At 44.5% G+C, this 23898-nt stretch overlaps 1 protein-coding gene across 1 annotated transcript in view; it reads left to right on the forward strand.

Annotated features, from left to right (window-relative positions):
• Nucleotides 1-1408: 1408 nt before the first annotated feature.
• cacng2a (calcium channel, voltage-dependent, gamma subunit 2a) overlaps nt 1409-23898 on the forward strand; it is a 49232-nt gene continuing 26742 nt past the window's right edge. Inside the window, exon 1 of the mRNA XM_034539682.1 lies at nt 1409-1634. Within this exon, the coding sequence (XP_034395573.1) occupies nt 1409-1634 (226 nt within the window). The remainder of the gene's footprint in view (nt 1635-23898) is intronic.

Below are 23898 nucleotides of genomic sequence, written 5' to 3' on the forward strand. Positions count from 1 at the left end.
TGTTACATGGCGCAAGGGCTACACAAACGGGACCGTCCTGGGTGTGATACTGCCACGGTGAATCGGGATATTCAAGCGGCGGCGGAAGGATCCTCCTCCATGCACGGCTGCAGCGGCGGCGCCCGCACCGACTCCTCGTCCTCCTCCCGCCGGCTCTATGTGGAGTGATGGTCGGCTTGCCTCGCTGCTGGATGCTCCCCGCTCTCTCCGGATCGTCGACGACCGAAGAACCTCCTCTGACCGCAGAGCCCCATTTTCGGCGGAAACCTTCCCAGAGCTATAGGGCTACATATGGAAACTGGGGATCAAAATTTTAGGAAAAAGGAAAATCTGCGCGGTTAAGTTCTTTTTTTTTTTTTATTAATTTTTTTTTTAGTTTTTTATCGGGTTTCTATCCGTTTTGCGTGTGTGTCTGTTTTTTTTTTTTTAGCCTGCTAATTAATTAATTAATTAATTTGTTGAGCCTTGGTTTCCTCATTCCGCCGTGGTGAGAAGCCAGCGTGACATTTCTCTTTTAACCCAACAAATAGGTCGTCCATTTATCTACTCTCTTTTGTTTTCACACTAATATGTTAGATTTCCCCGACGTCCTTCGTTACCCTCCCCACTTTAGTACATCCTTGCCTTTTCCCCCCTTTTGACTAAAACAAAACACACTAACATATATAATAATATATTTTTTTAAATATTCTTTTGGCTATATATAGCTGCAAGTTTTTGTTATAATTCCGAATTCTAAATGTTATATAGCCTCAGACTAAAGTAAACTAACTCAATGTAAGAGACATATTGAACTGTTGTACTGTAAGCCTGCCATTACTCTAACCCCCCCCCCTCTCTCTCTAACCATCTCTGTGCTCCATTTGAGCTCAAGTTAATTCAGCTCTGTGCTCAGCTGTAACCTTTACAAATCAGAAAACAGGCTTTTTTTTATTTTTTATTAGAATAAACCTCGGTTTGGTTTTTATCTCACTTCCATTTTTAGGCCGTGCTGTGCCACTACCGGCTGTAGGACATAATTAGTCCTTTATAGCTCCGTGTTATTATCCACACATCTGCAGCTGGAGGCCTGCTGAGGTGCTGTCATCCTCCGCATACCTGATTTCTCTTTCTTTTTTTTTTGTGGGGGCGGAGGGGGCGTATAAAAGTTAGAACCAACAGAGAGGGGAGACATCACTGAGTCTTCCTCCCCCCCCCCCCCCAACCACCCCAAAAAACTTCCATCCTCAGTTTTTCTCTTGTTTTTGGTCCTCACCCAAACGCAACCATAAGGTTCCTACCGCATCCTCCTCCTCCTTCTTCCCTCTCCTTCCGCTCGAGCGCATCCCGTTTTTTCGGTTTGGTTTGGTCCCGCAAATTTTCAAATATTTACTTCCTGTACATCAAGAGGAAAGGGGGTCCCCCTTTCATGGAATGCGGAAACATGGGTCTGTTCGACCGCGGAGTCCAGATGCTGCTGACCACGGTGGGAGCCTTCGCGGCCTTCAGCCTCATGACCATCGCGGTCGGCACGGACTACTGGCTGTACTCGCGCGGCGTCTGCAGGAGCAAGTCCATGAGCGAGAACGAGACCAGCAAGAAGAACGAGGAGGTGATGACCCACTCGGGCCTCTGGAGGACGTGCTGCTTAGAAGGTAAGAACACGGGATGTTCTGCACTCGTCTCCTCTCTCGTGCGCCTAACGTGAAATGGGACTGCGTCCATATTTGTAAACTCCTATATACGTTTTTGGGGGTTTTGGGACGTCCCTCAAGGGGTTGCAGGAGAAATCTGAAGGGTCGCGAGGTTATTAAAAAAGTACAAAAACGAGGCAAAATACTAATTCCGCTACAGAAAATGGTGTTATTTGCTCTTTTTTCCTTGTAAAATACACAACAAACACACTTTATTTGTTTGGCACATGCAACCTGTGACGAGTTTAAAAGTCTGCAAGGTCAAAACCTACCGATGCAATTATTTTAGGGCGTTTATCTCTGCAGGAAGGCCTCAAAAGGTTTTATGAGATAAATCGGAGGGGTCACAGGATTGGCGGACATTCCTAATTCTTCTTTTTATCTGTGGAAGACTGGATAGTTTGTCTCCAATGAAACAATCAGACAACGAAAAAAAAGTGTCCTGTGACAAGGGCCGCGTTAATATATTCATTTTCAGGGCTCACAAGGTGATAAAAAAAGGTGGTTTAGATCCACACTGATACAAATCACTTTTTTTGGGGGGGGGGGGGGGGGGTTCAGCTCCCGCAGGCAGCTTTCTGTTTTGGGACCTTTTTTAAGGAGTTGCAAGATAAATCTGAGGCTTGATTATTTAACTAATTGAAGAGAACAATCATTATTCTGCTTCCGCAATTCATGTTTTTGTTCCACATTTTCCTCTTTTTCAGTAAAATACTGCATAGCGTGACCTATAATGCCTTTAATGAAACAAACTCCACAAGATAAATCACCTTTTTTTGGTGAAAATGACCCACGCTTCTTTTTAAAGGGTCACACAAAGCGTCGATGTGGACCACGAAGACTAAAGCGCTTCCACCTGAATCCAGACTATTATAGTTCTGATAGCGCGCTCGGCTTCCTGCAGGAAGGGTGAAGCGGGTTTCTGCTGTGCAGCCTGGAGCTGTTGCATAAAAGCCTCCCACACCGCTCTGGAACACTTTCTCCAGTCGGACGTTGGGAGTTTGAAATAATGAAATAATAATTATATTGAGGAGCCACGGAAGGAGATTCATCACACATCAGCGAACCGAAGGAGAGAGGACGAGAGCATGTGACAGGAGGCCACCGGTTTGGACAAGGGGTGTCATTTCATAATGAAGATGTAGCCGGCTCTCGTCATGTGACCTCTGACCTCGGATGTCAAGCTGCCTCACGGCCCGAGCGCAGGTTTGGGAGGTGGGGTCAGCTTCCCGTCACGTTCCAACGGAGGCGTTCGGGGTGCTGACTTGGAGTGCGGCGCTGTAACCTGGTGCTCCTCGTGTTCCTGGTGCTCCTCGTGTTCCTGGTGTTCCTGGTGCTCCTCGTGCTCCTGGTACTCCTCTGGCTCCTGGTGCTCCTCATGCTCCTGGTGCTCCTGGTGCTCCTCTGGCTCCTGGTGCTACTCGTGCTCCTCTGGCTCCTGATGCTCCTCGTGCTCCTCGTGCTCCTCGTGCTCCTGGTGTTCCTCATGCTCCTCGTGCTCCTGGTGCTCCTGCTGCTCCTGGTGCTCCTCTGGCTCCTGGTGCTCCTGGTGCTCCTCTGGCACCTGGTGCTCCTCGTGCTCCCCGTGCTCCTGGTGCTCCTCGTGCTCCTGGTGTTCCTCATGCTCCTCGTGCTCCTGGTGCTCCTCATGCTCCTGGTGCTCCTGGTGCTCCTCTGGCTCCTGGTGCTCCTCATGCTCCCCGTGCTCCTGGTGCTCCTCGTGCTCCTGGTGTTCCTCATGCTCCTCGTGCTCCTGGTGCTCCTCATGCTCCTGGTGCTCCTGGTGCTCCTCTGGCTCCTGCGATAAGCAGCCCGGCTCTGTGGGCCTTCTGCTCCCAGCTTAATAACTGCTTTGAAGTCCAATTCAAAGCGCCTATTTTCAGTATTTCTACAACGATAATGTATAAAATGACCGCGTGCAAACTACCTAGTTTAGTCACCTGATAAATCTGAGGGGTTGTGAGATGATTGATGGGACAAGAAGAAGAAGAAGAAACTAAGTCGTGCTTCAAAAATGTTGTGAAATATTCAATAATTTGACTTCTTTGGGGACTCAAACTGTAATTTGAATGAAACAAGACAAGACATGAACTTAAGTAGAAAGTGGCATCAAATGTAAATACTTCACTATTGTACATAAGTACAGTAGTTACATACTGTTCGTGTCAATGAGAGGCGACCCGTAACAGGGAAAAAAGTTTTAGTTAAAGTAACACTGATAAAAAAAAGTTAAAAAAAAGAAGTTTTAATTAGCGTTCACCTCGTCTTCTGAGCGTTTGCACCTCGGCTGTTCCCGAGAAGCCGCTCGGGTGTCGCCAACGGCTCGGATCCAGAAGCGTTCGTAGGTTCGTGAAGGTTTCTCAGGGTGTTTATTGCCTGGATATCTAACGGAGAACGTGGATGTGGTGCTCCGCTGTGTGTCAACTAGTCATCGTAACAATGGACGGCCTTTTTTTAATTTCTGAAGTCTTCAGTTGGCGAGACGGGATCAGAGTGCCTTTGGATCCCAGATCAAAATGGCAGGAAAATAAACCCAGATTTGTCATTTGTGATTCATGAACGATCCCCGGCCCAGAAGAGTGTGTGTGTGTGTGTGTGTGTAGGGGTGGGGGGATGTGGGGGTCGGGGGGTGAAGTGCATTTACTTACTGGGGTCAGATTCATTTAAATTCTAACTTCAAATTATTTCCTGCTCAGGAAATTGGGGGATCTGAAGAAGCGAGTACATTTCATTATCAGGTGGTTTGAAACCCAAAAGATAGAAAAAGGATGCAGCTGCTGAGAAGGAGCGAGGCTGCACATCGGGGAAGCAGCGAGGTGCAACGTTTCACATGTTAATGAGGCCTCAGTCCCCCCCCCCCCGGCTCGCCTGGCCAGAGCCCCCTCATCCTCATCGCAGCCGGCTGTGTGTTTGTCGAGCCCACACACACACACACACACACACACACACACATCCTCCTGGCGGAGAGGACGCAGGTGGGCGAGCGGTGTGTGTTTGTATAACCAGCGAATGTGCCGGAGAGGAGAACCTGTGAACAAGCGAGATGGGAATACCCCACACTGGGCGCCTCGTCACCTCCACCTCGGCCTACACAACCATCTCTCTCTCTCTCTCTCTCTCTCTCTCCTGGAAAGGGTTGTGTATCTGGTCCAAGGCAGGCCATTTGGTTTCCACAAAGTGTGTGTGGTTGTGTGTGCATATCTTAATGGGTCTGCATCTGCTTAGTGTGTCGTCCACCTCTGCTTACAGCTCTCCCTTTGCACAGGCGTGGGTTATGGTTAAGAGCAGCAGAGATGACCGGCTGTGGTTTCATTGTAACTTGGCTACATGGTTTTCAGGAGACACATTTCCTCCCTTCAGAAACGTGTAAATGTATAAAAACATTTGCTGCTTTTCTCAATTTTCTGTCTATTTAAACTGAATATGTTGGTCGGACAAAGAAAAGACATTTGAAGATGTTTGTAGATGATTAATCTGCTAGTTTAGATCTTTCCTAACAAAGTTCAGATCTTTGCTTCTAGTCCAGGTTGAGGTGAGTCTGGGAGTTTAAACACTGCAGTTCTCTGGCTCTTTCAGTCCTGGAAAGTAAATCCTGCACCTCTTTTGGTATTCTGCTGTCGACGTCCAGTATAAAGTGTGCGCTTTGAAAAAAAAAAAAACGTGTTTAAAGTTCAGTGAACACGTGTGGGTGCAGGGAAAGATTGAGCCTGTGAGACGTGAGCGGTGGGCACAGCGAACGCAGGCTGCCGAGCCGCCCTGTGCTCTCCGCCAGGTGTGGCCCTCTGCGTCTGCTGCTGATCTGAGACATCCATCTTCATTCCACTTCAGGCTCCGCGGTATGAGGCGGAGTCGGGCAGGAGGTGTGGGAGAGGAATGGTGGAGCCTGTGATGAAGGAGGGCCGCTATACGATGTTCATCATTTAATGTGCTTTTTCTCAAACGCTGCGATGGGTGCAGGAACATGTCCTGCACGTCCACAGTGCAGCAGATACTCGTTCCACAGACTCTCATGCAGTCAGTCATACAGGTTTGGAGGAGATATATACGTCCGAGTGTGTTAGCGCACCATTAATTAACGTTAGCGCTATGCTAAGCTATCTACGGAAGGCTGCTTTTGCGTCTTAACGATTGGTAACAGTATATAAAAGACACAAGAAGGAAGGAACAGTGCATTGTACTCTCTGAAATTGTTTTTAAAATATTTTTTTCCAACAATTTGATGGTCGTTTTAGACAATATTCACTCGAGAGCGCAAATTTGAGCGACCTTTCATTAAAAAAAGTGACTTTGAGCGGCGTGTACGTGCAGGGCTTTTATTGTGAAAGGTGAGAATGGAAAGGGGTGGGACATGGTGGAAAGGAGCCGTCGTGGTTTTGGGCTGGACTACGCGTTGTGATCGGTTTATTTTGTACATACACTTATGTGTTTGTCAGCCAACAGAGATTATGTAGAAAAATGCGCTTTCTTTTATCAATATACATATATTTTTAGCTAAAATGGCTACCACACTTGAGCACGTCCTCCCACAGCTGCTGTCGATCGCCACAGATCACAGTTCACACATGATTCCTCATGATTTTATGTATCACCTCGTGGGAGTATCAATGCAGTGTACCTTCATGCATTTGAAAACACACACACACACACACGTGGGAGTATGCTGTGTGTGTGTGTGTGTGAGTGCTTTTGCGTACTTGTACACATGGTGTGTGTGTGTGTATCCTTGTGTGTAGAGCAGGATGAGAGGCAGGCCCCGAGATAAAAAGCAGATAGCGGAGCGGCGGAGAAGAGCGGGATTAGTCTCATGGTCCAATCAGATAAGGATTACCCAGCTGGAGTATGCCCACCCGGGCTAATGTCCCGGCCTTAAAGTGGCATTACATTGTATTACGACACGCCGCACATCCAGCTGCCTGGGCCGGATTACGAGTTAGCTTGAGAGTGGATGGAAAGTGTATTCACGGGGCCTCGTAAGCCACTTGTTGGAGTAGAAACTGAGCCTCCATCCGGCTGGTATCACTACTCCCCCCCCCTCCACACACACACACACAGACACACACACACCCCTCAGCTGATTCCTGCTTGTGTAAAGGGACTCTATTGCACTGTCACTCTGTCCTGCAGCAGGACGATAGATGGCATTCATTTTGCCCTCCGCTGAGACTGCAGACGGTCACTGCCCGAAAAACACGACCGTTTTATTGGTCTCCACCTCGCCTTCTCTATTGCCCACTAAAGGCCAAATTACAGAGCAGGCATTACTGGACTAGGTCCCGGAGACCAGTCTGAGACCAGCGCAGGAGGGTTGCCTTCGGGGGCCCCATCGCCGCCGCCGAGCTCTCATTTGTTGTAATTCTCGGGACTGACGTCGACGTGCATCAGCAGACTCTGGTACCCGGGTATCAGTGTGGAGTTCATCGATTGGGTTCGGAGTGCAGCCTCAGGTCTGTTTGGGGTTGATACCAGCGCTGCTGTGCCGTACGGAGCCCTTTAAACAAATACAGAGATGTATTTATGAGTTACTGTTTTAGTTGCACATGAAATAAACACATGACGTGACAGCTTATAGAGCAAAAAGCTTGGGAATACAACAACGACGTCATCAGTTTATCTGGAAGTTCACCAAAGACCGGGTCTGGACCCCTCAGGAGATTTTATTAGGGTCGCCAAATACAATTTGCAGAATTGCTTCCGGAATCTCTTCTAACGGTTTAATCTATTTAATGCGTTCTTGTTTGTTCGACAGGAGCCTGTTACCTCGCGCTTCGCAATGTGTTAAAAACGTGTAAATGTTTTCAAAAGCAAATGCATAAAAGAAAGAAAAAAAAGACGTGATTAATCAAACAAATATGTCTTCTAAACGGCTGGGACGATGCGAGGTGGTATCACTACTGGCGGTAAGGATGGTTAGGGCCGTTTCCTTCACTCATAAATTCGCTCTGCTCATGATTTATGGATTAGGCATATTGGGAATTATGTCACAAATGGTTTGTTATTTTTTAATAATTGGGTCCCCAGAAAATGTATAACTGTGATGGTTTAAGAAACTTCATCACTTTAATTCCTCCATATATATATCTTGTTAAAAAGTGTGTTAAATAATTCTTAATAAAAGAGGAATTGTTCACACCGTGTCAATTTATGCAAAAAAAGTATTTGGGAGTCCCATAAAAGTTAGTTTTTTTACCTCCCTAACATGACTATTTAAATTTCCCTATAATGCAAAAAAAAAAAAAAGTGTGTTACCATCAAAGAGGTTTAAGGGACTTTATGGCCAGTTATTGTGTGATTAGTGTGTGAGAGAGACGTGGACCTGAAGGATGCATCCTCTGGGAACCGTGAATGTTCACTACAGCATTACCCGGCAATCCATCCCATAGTTGTCCTGTTGGAATTATGTACAAAAACTGAATTTTCATGATGAACATGTTTGGATTTCTTTTCCTGTTCTGGAATGAATTAAATTACAAAAGTTTATACTCAAGTTAAATGTAAAAACTCTAAATAATATGATGTTTACGTCACGTACAAAGCCAGAAACGCAAGAAGTTGAACAAGAAATGCAATTTCATAACCCCCGGCTGAACCTCTGGATCTGATCCCTGCAAATTAAAACCCGTTATCCTTAATTATATCAAACATAATGAGCTTTAAAGTACAACACTTGTATATTAATAGTCGTGTCCAGGTGAAGCTGCCTCGGAGATGGACAGCAGACGGCTGCGATGGTAATTGGTTTAGTGTATGATGAATGGCGCATATGGCCGTGGTCGATGGCGGAGTGGCTGTAAACTTCGGTTGCACTCTCCCATAAATGCTGTCACCCGCTCATCGTGGAGACCCCCCCAACCCCCACCCACCACCCCCACCTTTCCTCTCACAGCCTATAGAGATCAAGAGGCTAATAAATTAGAATACAAATGTAAAAAAATAAAAGCATTTCAGTTACTACATAATAATTAGCCCCTCTGATCCCCCCCGGACACATCGTCATCATCACAGCCACCAGGACTGTGTGTGTGTGTGTGTGTGTGTGTGTGTGTGTGTGTCCTTGATTTACACACGTTATTTTTAGCTGCAGTCGGCGCTGTTGGGTGGGGTCTATCTTTATCCTACATGACCAGAGAACAAATCAATAGCCAACACACCCAGGGCGAGTCTTTGTGTGAGCGGACTCGGTGGCACCGCGACTCACCAGACCGTGATCGGGCATGCTCGTGCACGGCGGCAGTGTGCACGAGCATGCCCGATCGCCTTGCTACCCGTAATGCCACGTACTTACCATTTTCTAATATATATTTTTGAATTACGTATATATATTTATATAAAAATATATATCTTTTTGTTATATATATATATTAATATACTTAATATTCCCAGATATATATATAGGCCCGGATATATATATATATATATATATATTTATATAAAAATAAATATATATATTAATATTAAATTACATGTCATTTAGCTGACGCTTTCATCCAAAGCGACTCAAAATCATGTTACATTCATACACTGTAGAACAGCTACAGGGAACAACTCAGGGTTAAGTGTCTTGCTCAAGGACACATCGACTAGGGCGGGGATTGACCCACCAACCCCCTGATTGAAAGACGGACCTGCTAACCACTGACCCACAGTCGCCAGATATATCGCTATAGTTACTACTTAATATTCTGTTCATATATATATGAAGAGAATATATGAAGTAGTAACTATTTTGATGAATAAGTTGTCAAACAAAAATGCCCAATATTCTCTGATTTTATTAGTATAACAATTATTATTATTATTATCAGTTTTAATTATTTCTTTCGATTTTATAGACAAAAAGATTAAATGAAAAGACCAATCAATAATGAAAACGCATCCAAGTCGACCGAGCTTCCTAAGCCGCTGCGGTGCTCAGAGGTCAAAAGGTCAAGAGCACCAGCACTGTTGTATTTACTCGCTGCTGCCGTTGATCAAAACAAATGTTTGTCCCCCTTTTAAAAAAAAAAAGGTAAAGTTCCCGTGTTAAAGTGGCTTGAACGACCACTCGATCTCCAGAGTAGAATCGATCCTACAATGAAAGTGTAATTACCGGCGGGTCGATCTCCGGTTCCATCGCGGGCCGAAGCTCCTCCGGTTCCACCCCGCCGGCCGTATCCCCGAGCTGTGGGAACGTCCCGGAGAGACCCCGTAGTAACGGATCATTAACTCCATTCGTTTTAAAGGAGGCGCCTTTTGAGTAATTGGCGGTTCATTTGTAATCTATCACGCCGCGTTTGCTTTGAGTCAGAACACGCAGCATCATCTCAGAGCTGGAGGAAGGAGGATGCTAATGCTAATAACGATAATAATAACTAATGATACGAGGTAATGTGCGATGGGAATACCAAGGCTGGATTAGTGCCCTCTGACTTCTTATTGTTACATTCGGTAAAGTTGATCAAAGAGAAGGAGGAGATGGGCAAGGAGGGAGGAAACAGAGATGGTGATGCTCTGAGAGGACGAAGGTGATCCGGTCCAGGTGGCTCAGCGGGGCCCAGGTGTGTCTGACCCCATACAGGTGTGTGTGTGTGTGTGGGTGGACTCGAGGCTTTATGGTGGAGTTAGATATTGATTTGTTTTCTGTGCATCAAAGAAAGCCGGACAGCGTTGTGTTTCTCTTCTCCACATATGGCTTTTTATCAACCAAAGAATCATAATTACATGAGTCTGTATTATTTTAATTGATCTGTTGATTATTTCCTTCAGTAATTTCTTGTTTTTTTTTTCGAATATGAAAATGAATAATTATCAGCCGTATTGACTAATCGTTTCTAAACAATCTCACCGGCATAATAACAGTTATCAGTTTGGTGCAGCCCTCATTTTGCATCTCGTCTTTTTGTTTATTTTTTTACCCTTTTTTCTTCTTCGTAGCACATCAGTTGAAACCGATTTTTTTACTCATATTTAAGTTTCCTCACCATCCGTCCAAATGTTGTTGGTGCTTCTGGCTGCAGGAGGACTCACCAGCGTATGAAATACCGAAACCAACAAAAGTAGAGAGATAAAGGTGCTGATTGTGTTCTCGCGTGACAGAGTCAGAGGCTCTGTGAAGACGGGCATGAAGTGATGCTTTAAGATATATGAGAACATGCCTGAGTAAAGGTTAGCAGAGCAACATGCTAACCTAGCACTAGCTGGGGGCGGATGGAAAATGTCATTTTTTAGCCGATATTTGGTCATAAAAGTATTGGAGGAATTAAAAATTACTGATACAGCAAAAGTCAGAGGATCATCCTCTGTGGACCATGAATGTCTCGTAAAATATTCACCGACTGACAGGTCAACTTAACAACAAATGGTTAAATAGCAAGTGTTTGCAGTACAAATCATATCTCTTTATCTACGCATGATACTTTTTAATTTAACTTTCACCTAAATATTAGAAGGATGGCTTTTAAAAAACAGTTCCCGGACTGATTTCGCTGAAAAAAAGAAATAAAAAATGAAGGTTTTCGGCACGTCCGTTGACCCGGAACCTTCTCCTCGGCCTCGACCGCGCCGGCCTCCGCGGCTTCCTGTCCGCCTTGTCGGCGTGGCGCCGCTCAGATGGTCGTGTTCACCGCACTCCGGAGTGAGTGTATTCCCCGGGCTGGCAGACCCCGCCGTCACAGCAAATGGCGCCGTCGGGACAACAAACAGTCAGTAAACGAGACCGAATCCGTCGACCGAGTTCCGCTTCAAAAAATCCCAAAACACACCAAGCGTGTGAGAGGGAGACGAGAAAAAAAAGAAAAGGGTGGTCGCAGATGGAAGGTTTCGGGGGTTCGGTTTATTTGTTGGTGTTGAACCCCCGACTTTAATTGATTTCCATCGCTCACGTGTCGAGCCGGAGCGACTCGATGGAGGGGAGCCCGGGGCGCTCCACCTGAAAGGATGATGATTTAATCGGCTCCCTGCAGGGAAGTGATGTAAACCTGGAGTCTGGGAACGGCTGGCGCTCGATTATTCACGTGCGTTCTGTGACTCTTAGACAAAAGCATCCGCCCCAACTGCTGACGACGCTGCTGCTGCTGATTTTGTTTATTTTGTTTATTTATTTTTGCCCGGGTTGAAAAGACAACGCTGCCCTAATCTGCAGATCAGAGCGAATCGGGGAATTCGTCAAAATGAAGTCGCCGCTGTTATTATCGCTGCTTCCTGACGTAGGCGAGGTGTTGCTAAGTCCACTGAGGAGGAGGAGGAGGAGGAGGAGGAGGAGGAGGAGGAGGATGATGTAATTTCCAGGCGAGCATGCTGCCTCTCTCCTCCCCCTCTCTTCTGTGCTGTGCTGTGTGTGTGTGTGTGTGTGTGTGTGTGTGTGTGTGTGTGTGTGTGTGTGGCGAGCGCTCACCTTCATCGTCCATGTTTCTGAGAGGATTGAGGAACAGGATGAATCTTTAATGAGCAGCAGCGTGGCTCCCCTTTGCTCCTTCAGATCGCTTTCCAGGACAGGGAGTCTCTCATGATCATAGCAGCATGCACACAGGCAGCTCTGGGTGAGAGAACACACACACACATACGTGTGCCACTTACATCTGCAGGTGTGTGTGTGTGTATGTTTTAATGCGTCGGTCTTTAGGACGACTGCATGAACAAGTTGCAAGGATGAATCTTTTATTTTCCCAGAGTGCTCGGCCACAAAAGTCACAACGCAAACCGCCGCTGAAGGCTGTGAGGTAAACCGGATACAAATCACTCGATCCAACACGTCCGCATTGATCACAGGAACAGAATCTAATCATCTTTGCTCTTCCAATGGCGCCGCGCCAGTTTGAGTTAAGACAATAAAACATGGAGGATAAGCAAAGCGTTTTCCCGCGGGGCCGGTGGCCCCTTTTGCATCGGAGATCGACGCTCTGGGTGAACCCTCTGGCGTCCGCTTTGAGCATGTCGAAGATACACTCCGTTACCTGCACAGCGCCCTTTCAAAATAAACTTCTGTTTTTCACAGAAAACTGGGTTTAAGAAACGACTGTGGATGATGTTAACTTCATCTGAAAATAAACGACTCCTCTATGCTTCATGTGTTAAAGCTGCATTCTCTCTCCTGACCACCAGGGGGCGACTCCTCTGGTTGTATAGAAGTCTATGCTTCATGTGTTAAAGCTGCATTCTCTCTCCTGACCACCAGGGGCGACTCCTCTGGTTGTATAGAAGTCCATGCTTCGTGTGTTAAAGCTGCATTCTCTCTCCTGACCACCAGGGGGCGACTCCCCTGGTTGTATAGAAGTCTATGCTTCGTGTGTTGAAGCTGCATTCTCTCTCCTGACCACCAGGGGGCGACTCCTCTGGTTGTATAGAAGTCTATGCTTCGTGTGTTAAAGCTGCATTCTCTCTCCTGACCACCAGGGGGCGACTCCTCTGGTTGTATAGAAGTCCATGCTTCGTGTGTTAAAGCTGCATTCTCTCTCCTGACCACCAGGGGGCGATTCCTCTGGTTGTATAGAAGTCTATGCTTCATGTGTTAAAGCTGCATTCTCTCTCCTGACCACCAGGGGGCGACTCCTCTGGTTGTATAGAAGTCTATATAAATGACTCTACTCTTTATTTATTCCCTCAGTAAACATTGTAAACATTAGTTTTTGGTCTCAATCTCTAGTTTCAAGTCTTCTTCAATACAGCGTGATGTTCATTTAGTAAATTATGGTCATTTAGAGTCAAACAGAAAGCAGGGGATGCTTTAGGGCGGGGCTTACTGTGACTGACAGGTCGCTGCCGTAACCAGAGACATATACAGCCTCTCTACTTCACTTCTCCGCATTCCAAATATGGTCACTCATTATTTCCCAGGCCCATTGTTCTGAAACAGCAGTACAGTCTGAAAAATGTCCCGCTGGACCCCAAATCTCCAGAACAAAAGGATTTCAACGGTCAACACACATTTGGGCAGGTGGAGGTCGATCAAGGCCCTTGAATCTTCTGCACGGGTGTGAAAGCACAAAATCAGTCTTTGTATACGTATATTTCCATGCATATTTTCAGACCCAAAAAAAACGGTACTTATCCTGGAGGTAGCTCACCTAAATGGAATGCGGCCATTATTAACGCCATCAATTACACCTGTGCTCTTCCTGGCCCTGTTACATGAATACGTGCAGGTTAAAAAATGATCACACTCATCCACCCTCCCCAATCCCCACAATATCTTTTTCATTTGTGTGTGTGTGTGTGTGTGTGTGTGTGTGTGTGTGTGTGTGTGTGTGTGTGTGTGTGTGTGTGTGCGTGCTGTGTTTTCTAGCTTCCATCACGCAGGTTTGATGAAACACCGCCTGTAAGAAAGCCCTCTTTTAATGGATCCTTTGAATGGATTTTTTCAGCCCAAATGGTAGACAGTAAAAGAATAATTGGTCTTTATCTCGTAGGCCGTGAAAGGATTGGTGGTTCTGTAAAAACAAAGTCGAGGAGCACACAGCGACGCTCAGGCCTGGACTGGGACAAAAATTCGGCCCTGGACTTTTTCGGTCCAGACTGGCCCACCACAATCCGCGCGCAGATACTGTGCCAACTCGGTCCGTTGATGTACTGTACATATAATCACACAAGCCCTTAATAACAGCACACACACCTGCTATCACCACCACCGATCTCCTCCTCCCCCTCCTGTACCACCATGGCAGCGGGAGCCTCACTTTCACTGTCCGACGACACCTCCTGAGAGGGACCCGCCGCGCCCGGCGCAGCCAAAGCCCCCACCGCCGGCCCCCGCAGCAGCAAACATGTTTATTATATTTCTGCTCTTAGCAGCATCAGTTGCGAGAGTTTTTTTTTTTCTCTTTTTCCTCAGTTTTTCTGCACCGCCTTTTCGTTTTTTCTCCATTTTTGCTTTCTCTTCTCTCTCACAGATTGCTAATGATGTGTCATTAGCTCATCATTAAAGGTGATTGGACGAGGGGAGGGGTCTGGAAAATGCGTGGGCGGGACTACTAGTCTGGGCCTATCATAGGGCCACTGGGCCTCTTATGCGTCTTTACATGCCACTGCCGGCCCATTACTGGCCGGCCCACCGGGAAAACTCCCGGTACTCCCTATGGCCAATCCACCCCTGGCGACGCTCTTCATTTAGAAGATTCCCCTTCACGTGTATTCGTCTCCTCGACCGCCGCCGCCGCGTAAAATGCCCTTGAAAAGGTCACTTGACAAAATGGACATTTGCGGATCGCTTGTACATATTTAATTTCTCTCGTTAGCTACACGGAGTCGCAGACGAGCTGTGCGCGAGGGAAAGATGTAGGTCACGTCTCCCAACGTCACCCTGTCACCACACGGAGAGACGTCACCGCTAACCGCTAACACGGGCTTAATTAAAACCATTACCCAACAGAATCAAGTGACAATCACCGCGACTTCTCATCTCATCTCGCCTTCCCTTTCTATTTTATTCTTTTTTTTGGGGGGGGCGTGATATTAAATTTCCCCGTGCGGCTTCGTGGGGGATTTAACCCGAAGGAGGACGATGGATGGGGAAGGGGGAATGAAAAGAGGCGGTGAAGAATCGGCTGGGGGAGAAAACTGTGTTCAAGACGGCACTTGTCTAATATGAGAGGGGGGGGGGCACACACACACACACACACACACACACACACACACACACACACACACACAGCAGCATTTACATGGATGTAATGAAACAGGGAAACGGATGAATACATGCTTCCATCCATCTAACCATCTTGCCTGCCCTCCCTTTGCTTTTGCCTTCCTCTTAACCTCCCCCCCCCCCCCCATCACCTCCCCCCCTCCCTCCTTTCAAGCATGCCGCGCTGCTCGCCGCTGCAGCAGGGCAAGAGATGACATGTGGACACTCAGTGAATTGCCAATCGCCACCGAGAGAGAGAGAGAGAAAGAGAGAGACTGAGGGGAGGCGGTTTGACGCATCCAGACTGCAACCATTGGCTTTTTTTTCCTACATTAAAGATTAGAAGAAAAAAAAAAGAACTGCAGAGAAGCACTACACTGAATACTGGATGTATCTCCCCCCCCACCCCCACCCCCACCCTCCCTCCTCACCCCTTAGCTTCTCTGACCCTCTCTCACCCTCTCCCTCCCTCTCACACATACTTTCAGCTCAGGAAGAGAAATCAATAGACACAAATTAATCATTCTGCCTTGGGCAAGTCCAAAGAAGGAGGAGGTGGGGGTGCAAAAGGTATTAAGAGCGATTTCTCCAGACGTTAAGAATTTTGGGATTGTGGAACCACGAACCCCAGACTGTAACGCTCGTTTTGCATTAGACGTCAAACTTTTTTGGAGTCTACGTTTCTTTTATAATTAAAAAAAAAATAATTATCATTCTGTGTCTATCTTTACTTATTGTATAAAGTGTATTTTATTTTATTTTATTAAATATAATATAATATTTGTTTGTCGCTATCATTTGTGAAACCTCTGGCCACATGGTAATAAACATGGTGGTTGATAAACCCTGTTTAAAAATCACAAATCTGCAATTTTTAATTCTCAATTTAAAAAGAAAGTTCTATCCGTGGAATGAAAAGAGGACTGGTCCACTAGAGTGGAGGACTGGTCCACTGGAGTGGAGGACTGGTCCACTAGAGTGGAGGACTGGTCCACTAGAGTGGAGGACTGGTCCACTGGAGAGGAGGACTGGTCCACTGGAGAGGAGGACTGGTCCACTAGAGTGGAGGACTGGTCCACTAGAGTGGAGGACTGGTCCACTGGAGTGGAGGACTGGTCCACTAGAGTGGAGGACTGGTCCACTGGAGTGGAGTACTGGTCCACTGGAGTAGAGTACTGGTCCACTGGAGTGGAGGACTGGTCCACTAGAGTGGAGTACTGGTCCACTGGAGTAGAGTACTGGTCCACTAGAGTGGAGGACTGGTCGACTGGAGTAGAGTACTGGTCCACTAGAGTGGAGGACTGGGTACTGGTCCACTAGAGTAGAGTACTGGTCCACTAGAGTGGAGGACTGGTCGACTGGAGTAGAGTACTGGTCCACTAGAGTGGAGGACTGGGTACTGGTCCACTAGAGTAGAGTACTGGTCCACTAGAGTGGAGGACTGGTCCACTGGAGTAGAGTACTGGTCCACTCTATATATATATATATATATATATATATATATATATATATATATATATATATATACTGGAGTGTGTCTCTCACGTCATTGGCCGAGAGGTAAAGGTGACTTTCGTTTCTTTTCTGCCTCCTAAACCCGACGCGCCTCTTTTGCTTTTTGGAAATGCAGCTCGGCCTCTAGAGCTGCACGTCGATGACATCAGACCCTTTGGTTTTATATATATATATATATATATATATATATATATATATATACATACATACATACATCAGATGACATCAGACCCTTTGGCTCGCGGAGAGGGGTTTCGCCATCACAAATATCGACCCGCCTGTCCCAGGCACTGGGACTCATGTGAGTTTATAAACGGGAGTAATGTTTCCACTTGAGAGACATCCAATAGTATAACGTGGACATGAGATATTGTGTTTACAGTGAACCGGCCTTAGTCACTCACACAGGCGGCCTCATGGTGAGTGTATATATATATATATACATACGGCGTTCACCTCACTTCACCTTTGTGGGAGACGGCTGCTCCGAGTGCGTTCGCTAAGACTTCGTTATCGACGCTCTGAAGCTTATCTGCTAAACCGCCCCGAGCGTTGCTGAGGTCGGCAGTTTTCAGGAACAAGAGGGAAATTAAACTGAGGGAAACCTCCATTCGAAGAATGATTTGACAAATATGTATGAGGCGCTGAGGAGATTCATGTCTTATAATATGTAGATATATATATATATGAGTTGCTTTTTATCGTTTGTCGACTATTATGTTGCAGTTGAAGGTTGGTGGAAGAATGATGGTGTTGAACTGAAAAAAAAGTTAAATGCATAACTAAAGAATAATATTTTTTTTTCAAGAAGTTATTAGTTTTTATTAGCATTTAAAAGACATTTTAATATGTTCTTTTTGCATTTTACGGTCTTTTTTGTACATATTATTTTAATGAGTTATATGAAAACAATGATAAAAATAAGATGAAATTAGATAACTAAATAGTTAGTTAGAACTACAGCCATCCATGTTTAGAGTTGAATATAATACAGCTTGAACTTTTCCACAACTAATTGAAAAGAAAGGCTCTCTCTCTCTCTCTCTCTCTCTCTCTCTCTCTCAAAACAACAAGGAAAGAGGCCTCTCTCGCCCTCTCACACATGCATACAGGCACCGGGGTGGTGGGAGTGATAACTGTGTTTTCACCAGACGCTTTTCAGAGAGGAGAGAAAAAGGGCGTTGAGATTAATATCATATGCTAAGAGGAGGAGAGGGATGTGAGGGAACCAGGCCGAGACACAAGGAGAACCTTCGGCGTGATGAAACTTAAGCTCGCTGAGTGATTTCATGTTGTGAAACACAAGGAGACCACATGAACAAAACCTTCGGGAGAGCACTGAATTATTAAAAGCATATCACTAGATTTTCTTTAGCTATAACCACAAGCTGACCTTCATATCTGGGATCCTTTGGTAAAGTAGTAGAACCGCAAGTGCAAATGATAAGCAAGCGTTCCGTAAAACTCCTAAATTTACTCAAGTAAAAGAAGCTAAAAGTGAAACGAATGTTGGCGAAGGGGAAAAAAACGGGCCCGTTGACCTCTGACCTCAAGATACGTGAATGAAAATGGATTGTATGCTTACCAGGACTCTCCCTTTTACATGTGATATAATAATCACATGCAGTTTTTTTCAAATGCAGAATGAACATATTTTTATTTCTACCTGCATTATGGGGACCCAAAACATACTTCTATCATAATTTAATCTCAGACTCTCGTGGATCCAATGAGCCTAATTGCATTAATGTGTTTATTTTAAATAATTAAACCATTTTTATTTCTGATTTATGACTATAACAACTACTGAGCAGCATCTCCAACTAATAGCTATAATATAATGGGCATTATTCTGTACTTTTAAGTATGTGTTGATGCTACTTTTGTACCGTTGTGTCAGTAACAATGGTGAATGCAGCATTTCAACACTGTGGTATTGCTATACTTTTACTTTGAAACTTTCCCATGAAAGAAAACTCAAACTTTCCCTCAACGTTTTAGGTTCTTTAAACGTTCTCACCGTGCAGGAGGAGCCAAAATGAGGGAAAGGGCCGAGAGCTTAAAAAAACTAAACATATCTTCCTTAAAACCGTTGATCACGGCGTTGGGCTTTATCTCTCGAGGAGCTGGCAGCAGTTCGACTGGACCACTTTCTTTTTCCTCTCCCTCTCTCTCTCTCTCTCTCTCTCTCTCTCTCTCTCTAGGATGTGAAACTGAGCTTTTCTCTGGATGACGGCGACTTATCATTTCATGAGAGAGATGATTAAAAAAAAAAACATCTTGTTTTTACTGCAAAGAAAGACTGACATATGAACATAAGAGTGAATCATAATCTCTGTAAATGTAGCCAACTGTAAAAAGTACCTCACTCCCCCCCTCTCAGAGAATATGATCATGCCTCTAATATTCAGGATGCTTTTTCTGCTCTCCAAACACACGAGAAGGAGCTCATTCTTTTGCTGCTGGATGAACATTTGTAAAAAGCAGCTGAACTGGGACTCTGGTGCCGTCCACTGTCTATACATACATACATACATTTATAGCCCTTTTAATTTTAGTCATATATCACTTTTATTTCCTTTTTTTCTGATAAAAAGCAAAATATTTCTATTCAAAGTTTTTAAAAAAGTTGCATTAAAAGAAAAAGGATCTCTTTATTCTGATTATAATGTACGCGCCGTGGTCAGACTTTTGTTAAGGTGACAACATTACCATGGCAACGCGACGGGCATCTGCGGTGGTTTAAGGAGTACTCGGAGACTTTACTCAGTAAACGGTACCATTCATTTAGAAATACTCCCTTTCAAAGTAAAAGTCCTGAATTAAAAAAAATATAGCTAAAAAGCTTGAGAGAGTGATGTATTTTATAAAAACACGACCCGTTGTTTTTTTATTCATCGCATTCACCAATCGATGAATCAAAATTGATCAGGACCCCCACCGACCTGCAGCCACGAGAGTGAGTCAGACCTGTTAGCGGTCCTGATCATTCAGTCGAGAGATTATGCAACAGTGCATTATGATAATATAATAAATATGGCTCTCACACCCGGCTAAAACCAGTCCGACGCCGCAGTCCTACGGATATTAAACTGACCGCTGTTTCCATTATTTCGTCCACTCCGTTTATGTCTCGATAACAAACACAAAACCCAACACTATAAGAAATTAATAGTTTGCATTTTTCGCTACTTGAGCTACATAGATGTGTCCTGCCGGTTGTGGGGACACATTACCCAGCATGCTCTCTTCTTCTTTGAGTGTTTTGACAGAGTGCATGAATTTAAAGACTCAGGCTTCTGTTAAATCAGTTTAGAATCCAAATGTACTTTTTAATCTAAAGTCTAAATCTTATTGTTCAAAATGTGAAGCTTTGATGATTTTTAGGAAAAAAAGAATAATTAAATGAAAGCACAAAGCGTGTAACTCAGTTTAACGTTTGGAACTATTGTTAAAATTATATATATATATATATATATATATATATATATATATATATATATATAAAAAGGCAAAAAATAACGCTCCATATAACAGAAATGACATTTCTTTCACTAAATCCAGTTACAAAGTACACTTGTCCTTGAATTCACAAAAACAGCTGCTATAGGTTTGCAATAGGTTATGGGTTATACAAAATGAACTGAATCTAATTAATTGAGGTGAATTAATGTGCAAATGTTCTGCTTTGTTTTATCAAGTAAATTCAAAAATATTCAGGTCAAAACAAGTAATTTGAAGACCTTCGGTCCCATAATTGATCAAATGATGGATCTCTCGGTTGAGAAGATAATTCGCAAATAATTTATCGCAGAATTGTCATTGTCGCCCTAATTTACACGTATATGAAGTAGCTCTGTCTCAGGGACGTAACATGTAAATAAAAACAATAATCATGTAAACAACTGGCCATAAAGTGTTCCCCTCTCCTCTCCCTGCAGCTCCCTCCATCATTCCTCCTCACACAAATCGTTATGATCTGGTGAAACAGCTGCATCGACTGCCTCTGATTTGTGATCTTTTATAGTCGCCGCTAAAAGCATCCCACGCTTAGATCCGTCCTCAATTGTTCCCGTTGTTATTAACGGCGTTTGGGAACCCGGTTTGATTTAAATAAGAGTACGCGGGCACGTTTTTCACAAGATCGATGTGCAGCTGGGGGGAGGGGGGATATATTTACGGTCGCCCCGGGAAACCGTCACCCGACATTGTGCTCGCCGTGCAGATTTTTTTTGCGCCGCTATCGCCGGCTGCTGCACGAGCGATGTAAATCATAAAAAAAGAGAAGAGAGGCCGGTCGGCGGAAGGTCAAATAATTTAGGCCACGAGCTGAGCGGCGGGCGACGTTACCCGGGTCCTGGACATAAACCTGCAGCTGAGGAAGTTTAAAAGGGGGCGTTGCATCGCCCCTCGTTTCCAAGCAACGCTAACTCGTTGTCTGATTAGCTTCAGCTAAGCTAAATATAAATGGTAAGGATGTTATGAATAAGACGGGACACCGGGGCCTCGTTCACTAATATGTGGGTCGAAATGTTCTTACTTTGTGCGCATAAGTGTGCACAAAGTAAGTGAAAGTACGTTAGTGAATCAGAATTATTGTGCGTTGACAGGCACTTGGCCGCTATCGGCGAATCAGCACGCTGTCATTTCTCTAAGAGGGGTTGTGTGGTTACCAGGAGGTTTATTGTTGCAGGAGGGTTTAGGCCCCTAGAGATTGTCAAAAGCAGCTGATCCTCAAAGAGAAAGAGTGCGACGCATCCCCGACAACTAGAGTCCTTTGGTACCGGAAAAGTATTTGATCGATTATCGAGGTCTGAAAATGTTTTATTTTGAAAATATTACCGGATGCACCCTTCTCTCGACACATCGGTCACGTGATACGTCACCTCAAATATTAACAAGCCAGCAAAAATGAGATAAAAAAAATTTCTTTAGAAAAGGGTTAACGGGCCGACGAGGAGACAGAAGAAGACAGTACTGTTGCTATGGGTACCAGCACATGTTGCTGTCAAAGGGAATGAAGATAAAGCTGCAAAAAATATATATATAGCTGCACAAATGTTGCAGTCAATTTCAGTAAATCAGAACCCAAAAGCGTTATTAAAAAAAGGAGGTTAGCGGAAAGGTGGCAGAAGCAACGGGAGGAGGACAGAAAAGGACGACGGTCCAGAGGAAAGAGGGAGAAATGAGACGTGGGAGAAGGAACGGGAGAGAGGAAACAGTGATGAAGACTGAGACCTGGACACGCTGGGCTGAACAGGACGCCTCAAAACAATAGGGAAACATGATACGGGCACATGTGACTACTGTGGGCAAGAGGAGACAACATGTTATTTTACAGTCACAGAAAAGAAGACCACGAACAGGAAGTTAGATTTGTTACCACCAACAAAGAGGGAGGTCACGCAGATCTTTGACCCAAACTCAGTTTATTTAAAGCTCCACAAGGAGGAGGCTGGTGCAGCAGGCCCTAACGAGAGAGAGACACCCCCAGAAGTTCTGTGTTTTGTGCCTTCTTGGAGGCTCCAATCAGATGGGCTCTAAGAGGCTCCTCCCACCAGGAAGTCTCAGCAGAGTGGGAGGGGCTATCAAGTATTTAAGGATCTTAGAATAACAAATATTGAGACGATATGAGCCCTTTGTTTATAATTTTTTTGCTTTGTTGAATTTTTCTATATTTATATATATATATGGCTGTTTGTCGAGGGAATCGGTGCGATTGTAACTTCCTATTGGTTCAGATTGTTTGTGGGCGGGACCAAAAAAAAACCAAAACTATAACATTTGAGCCGTGGATATTCTCTTCCACTCCCATTGTAAGCTAAGAGTGGGACACTGAATATTTTAATTATGAGAATGGGGCCTTTCGATGAGGAGGATGAAGGGTTTGTTCAGGAGATTCTGATGTCGGCCTGAACTTGAAATACACGGACAACCTTTTGGGAGTTTTTCCCTTGCATGCTGCATCCTGAAGCCGAGGATGCGTGTAAACATTTATTTATTCATAACATCTCCCCCGTAGTCGGTGTCCTCGTGCACTCTCGCCGTTCCGCCTCACAGCAAACAAACGTCTGCACGTCCGATTTGTCGCGGCTGAGGCCCGAAATTGTTTTAAAATAGAGTTTTAGAAGACGGCAGAGACGCTTACAAATGTGTGAGTGTGTGAACGTTGTTGTGTTTAATGGATAATGGAGGTTAAACATGGCAGCCATGAGCACAAACTTCCCCAATGTGTTGCATGTGGAGCTGAGTAGCTGTGTAGTATTATGTGAATGTGCTAGGTGTAGTCGTACTATGGGATGTGATGGCGCTATTACCCGTTCTTATAAATTAATATAATGATTCTTACAACCTCTCTTATTCTGAAAATTGTAATTACTGGCAGTGCCTCCAATAGAATTAAGGAAGTACACATTTAAAAAAAGGTCTATTGCTCTTATTCAGTGTATTAATTGCAGTTGAACTCTTTAAAAAAAATTTTTTTTACCAAAAACATGAAGTTGCCTATCTGTGATGAACTTTGACACACCAAAGATACTTTAACTGCCTTAATTTGGTATTTATTAGCACGTACACAAGAAACAAAATGGCGTTAAAAGACTTATGGATAGAGATGCTACGCAATATCATCATTAAAATGTATTCACAGTATAGAAAACAAACGATAAACAAATAACCATACTAAGTTATGAACATTATTGCTACTCATATAATATATTCACGGTTCACTCTACGGTGATAATGAGCTTTTGCACACGATACCTCTTAATCCGCTTAAGCCCCACCCCTTCTACCTGAGAATGAGATTGGATTGGCTGTTAGTCTCAAGACAAAGATTGACAGATTACTGCATCAGACAAAAACTATGCTCATATTCATGAACTCTAAGCTATAAACTGTAAAGACTCTTATTTCTATACTTATCCACTTTTAACTTCATTTTTTAGAAAACTATTTACACCCTGATGTCTAAGTGATTTTTTTGTAGACAGAGCTAAACTATTAATAAATGAGAATGAATCTCTCAACAAAGAGAACGATCTTGATAAGCGTTCAAGTAATTGTTTTTAAGCGATGTTGAGGTGAAAATAATATTGCGGCGTGCATGCATTTCAT

Source organism: Cyclopterus lumpus, chromosome 8, assembly GCF_009769545.1.
Source record: "Cyclopterus lumpus isolate fCycLum1 chromosome 8, fCycLum1.pri, whole genome shotgun sequence".
NCBI lineage: Eukaryota > Metazoa > Chordata > Actinopteri > Perciformes > Cyclopteridae > Cyclopterus > Cyclopterus lumpus.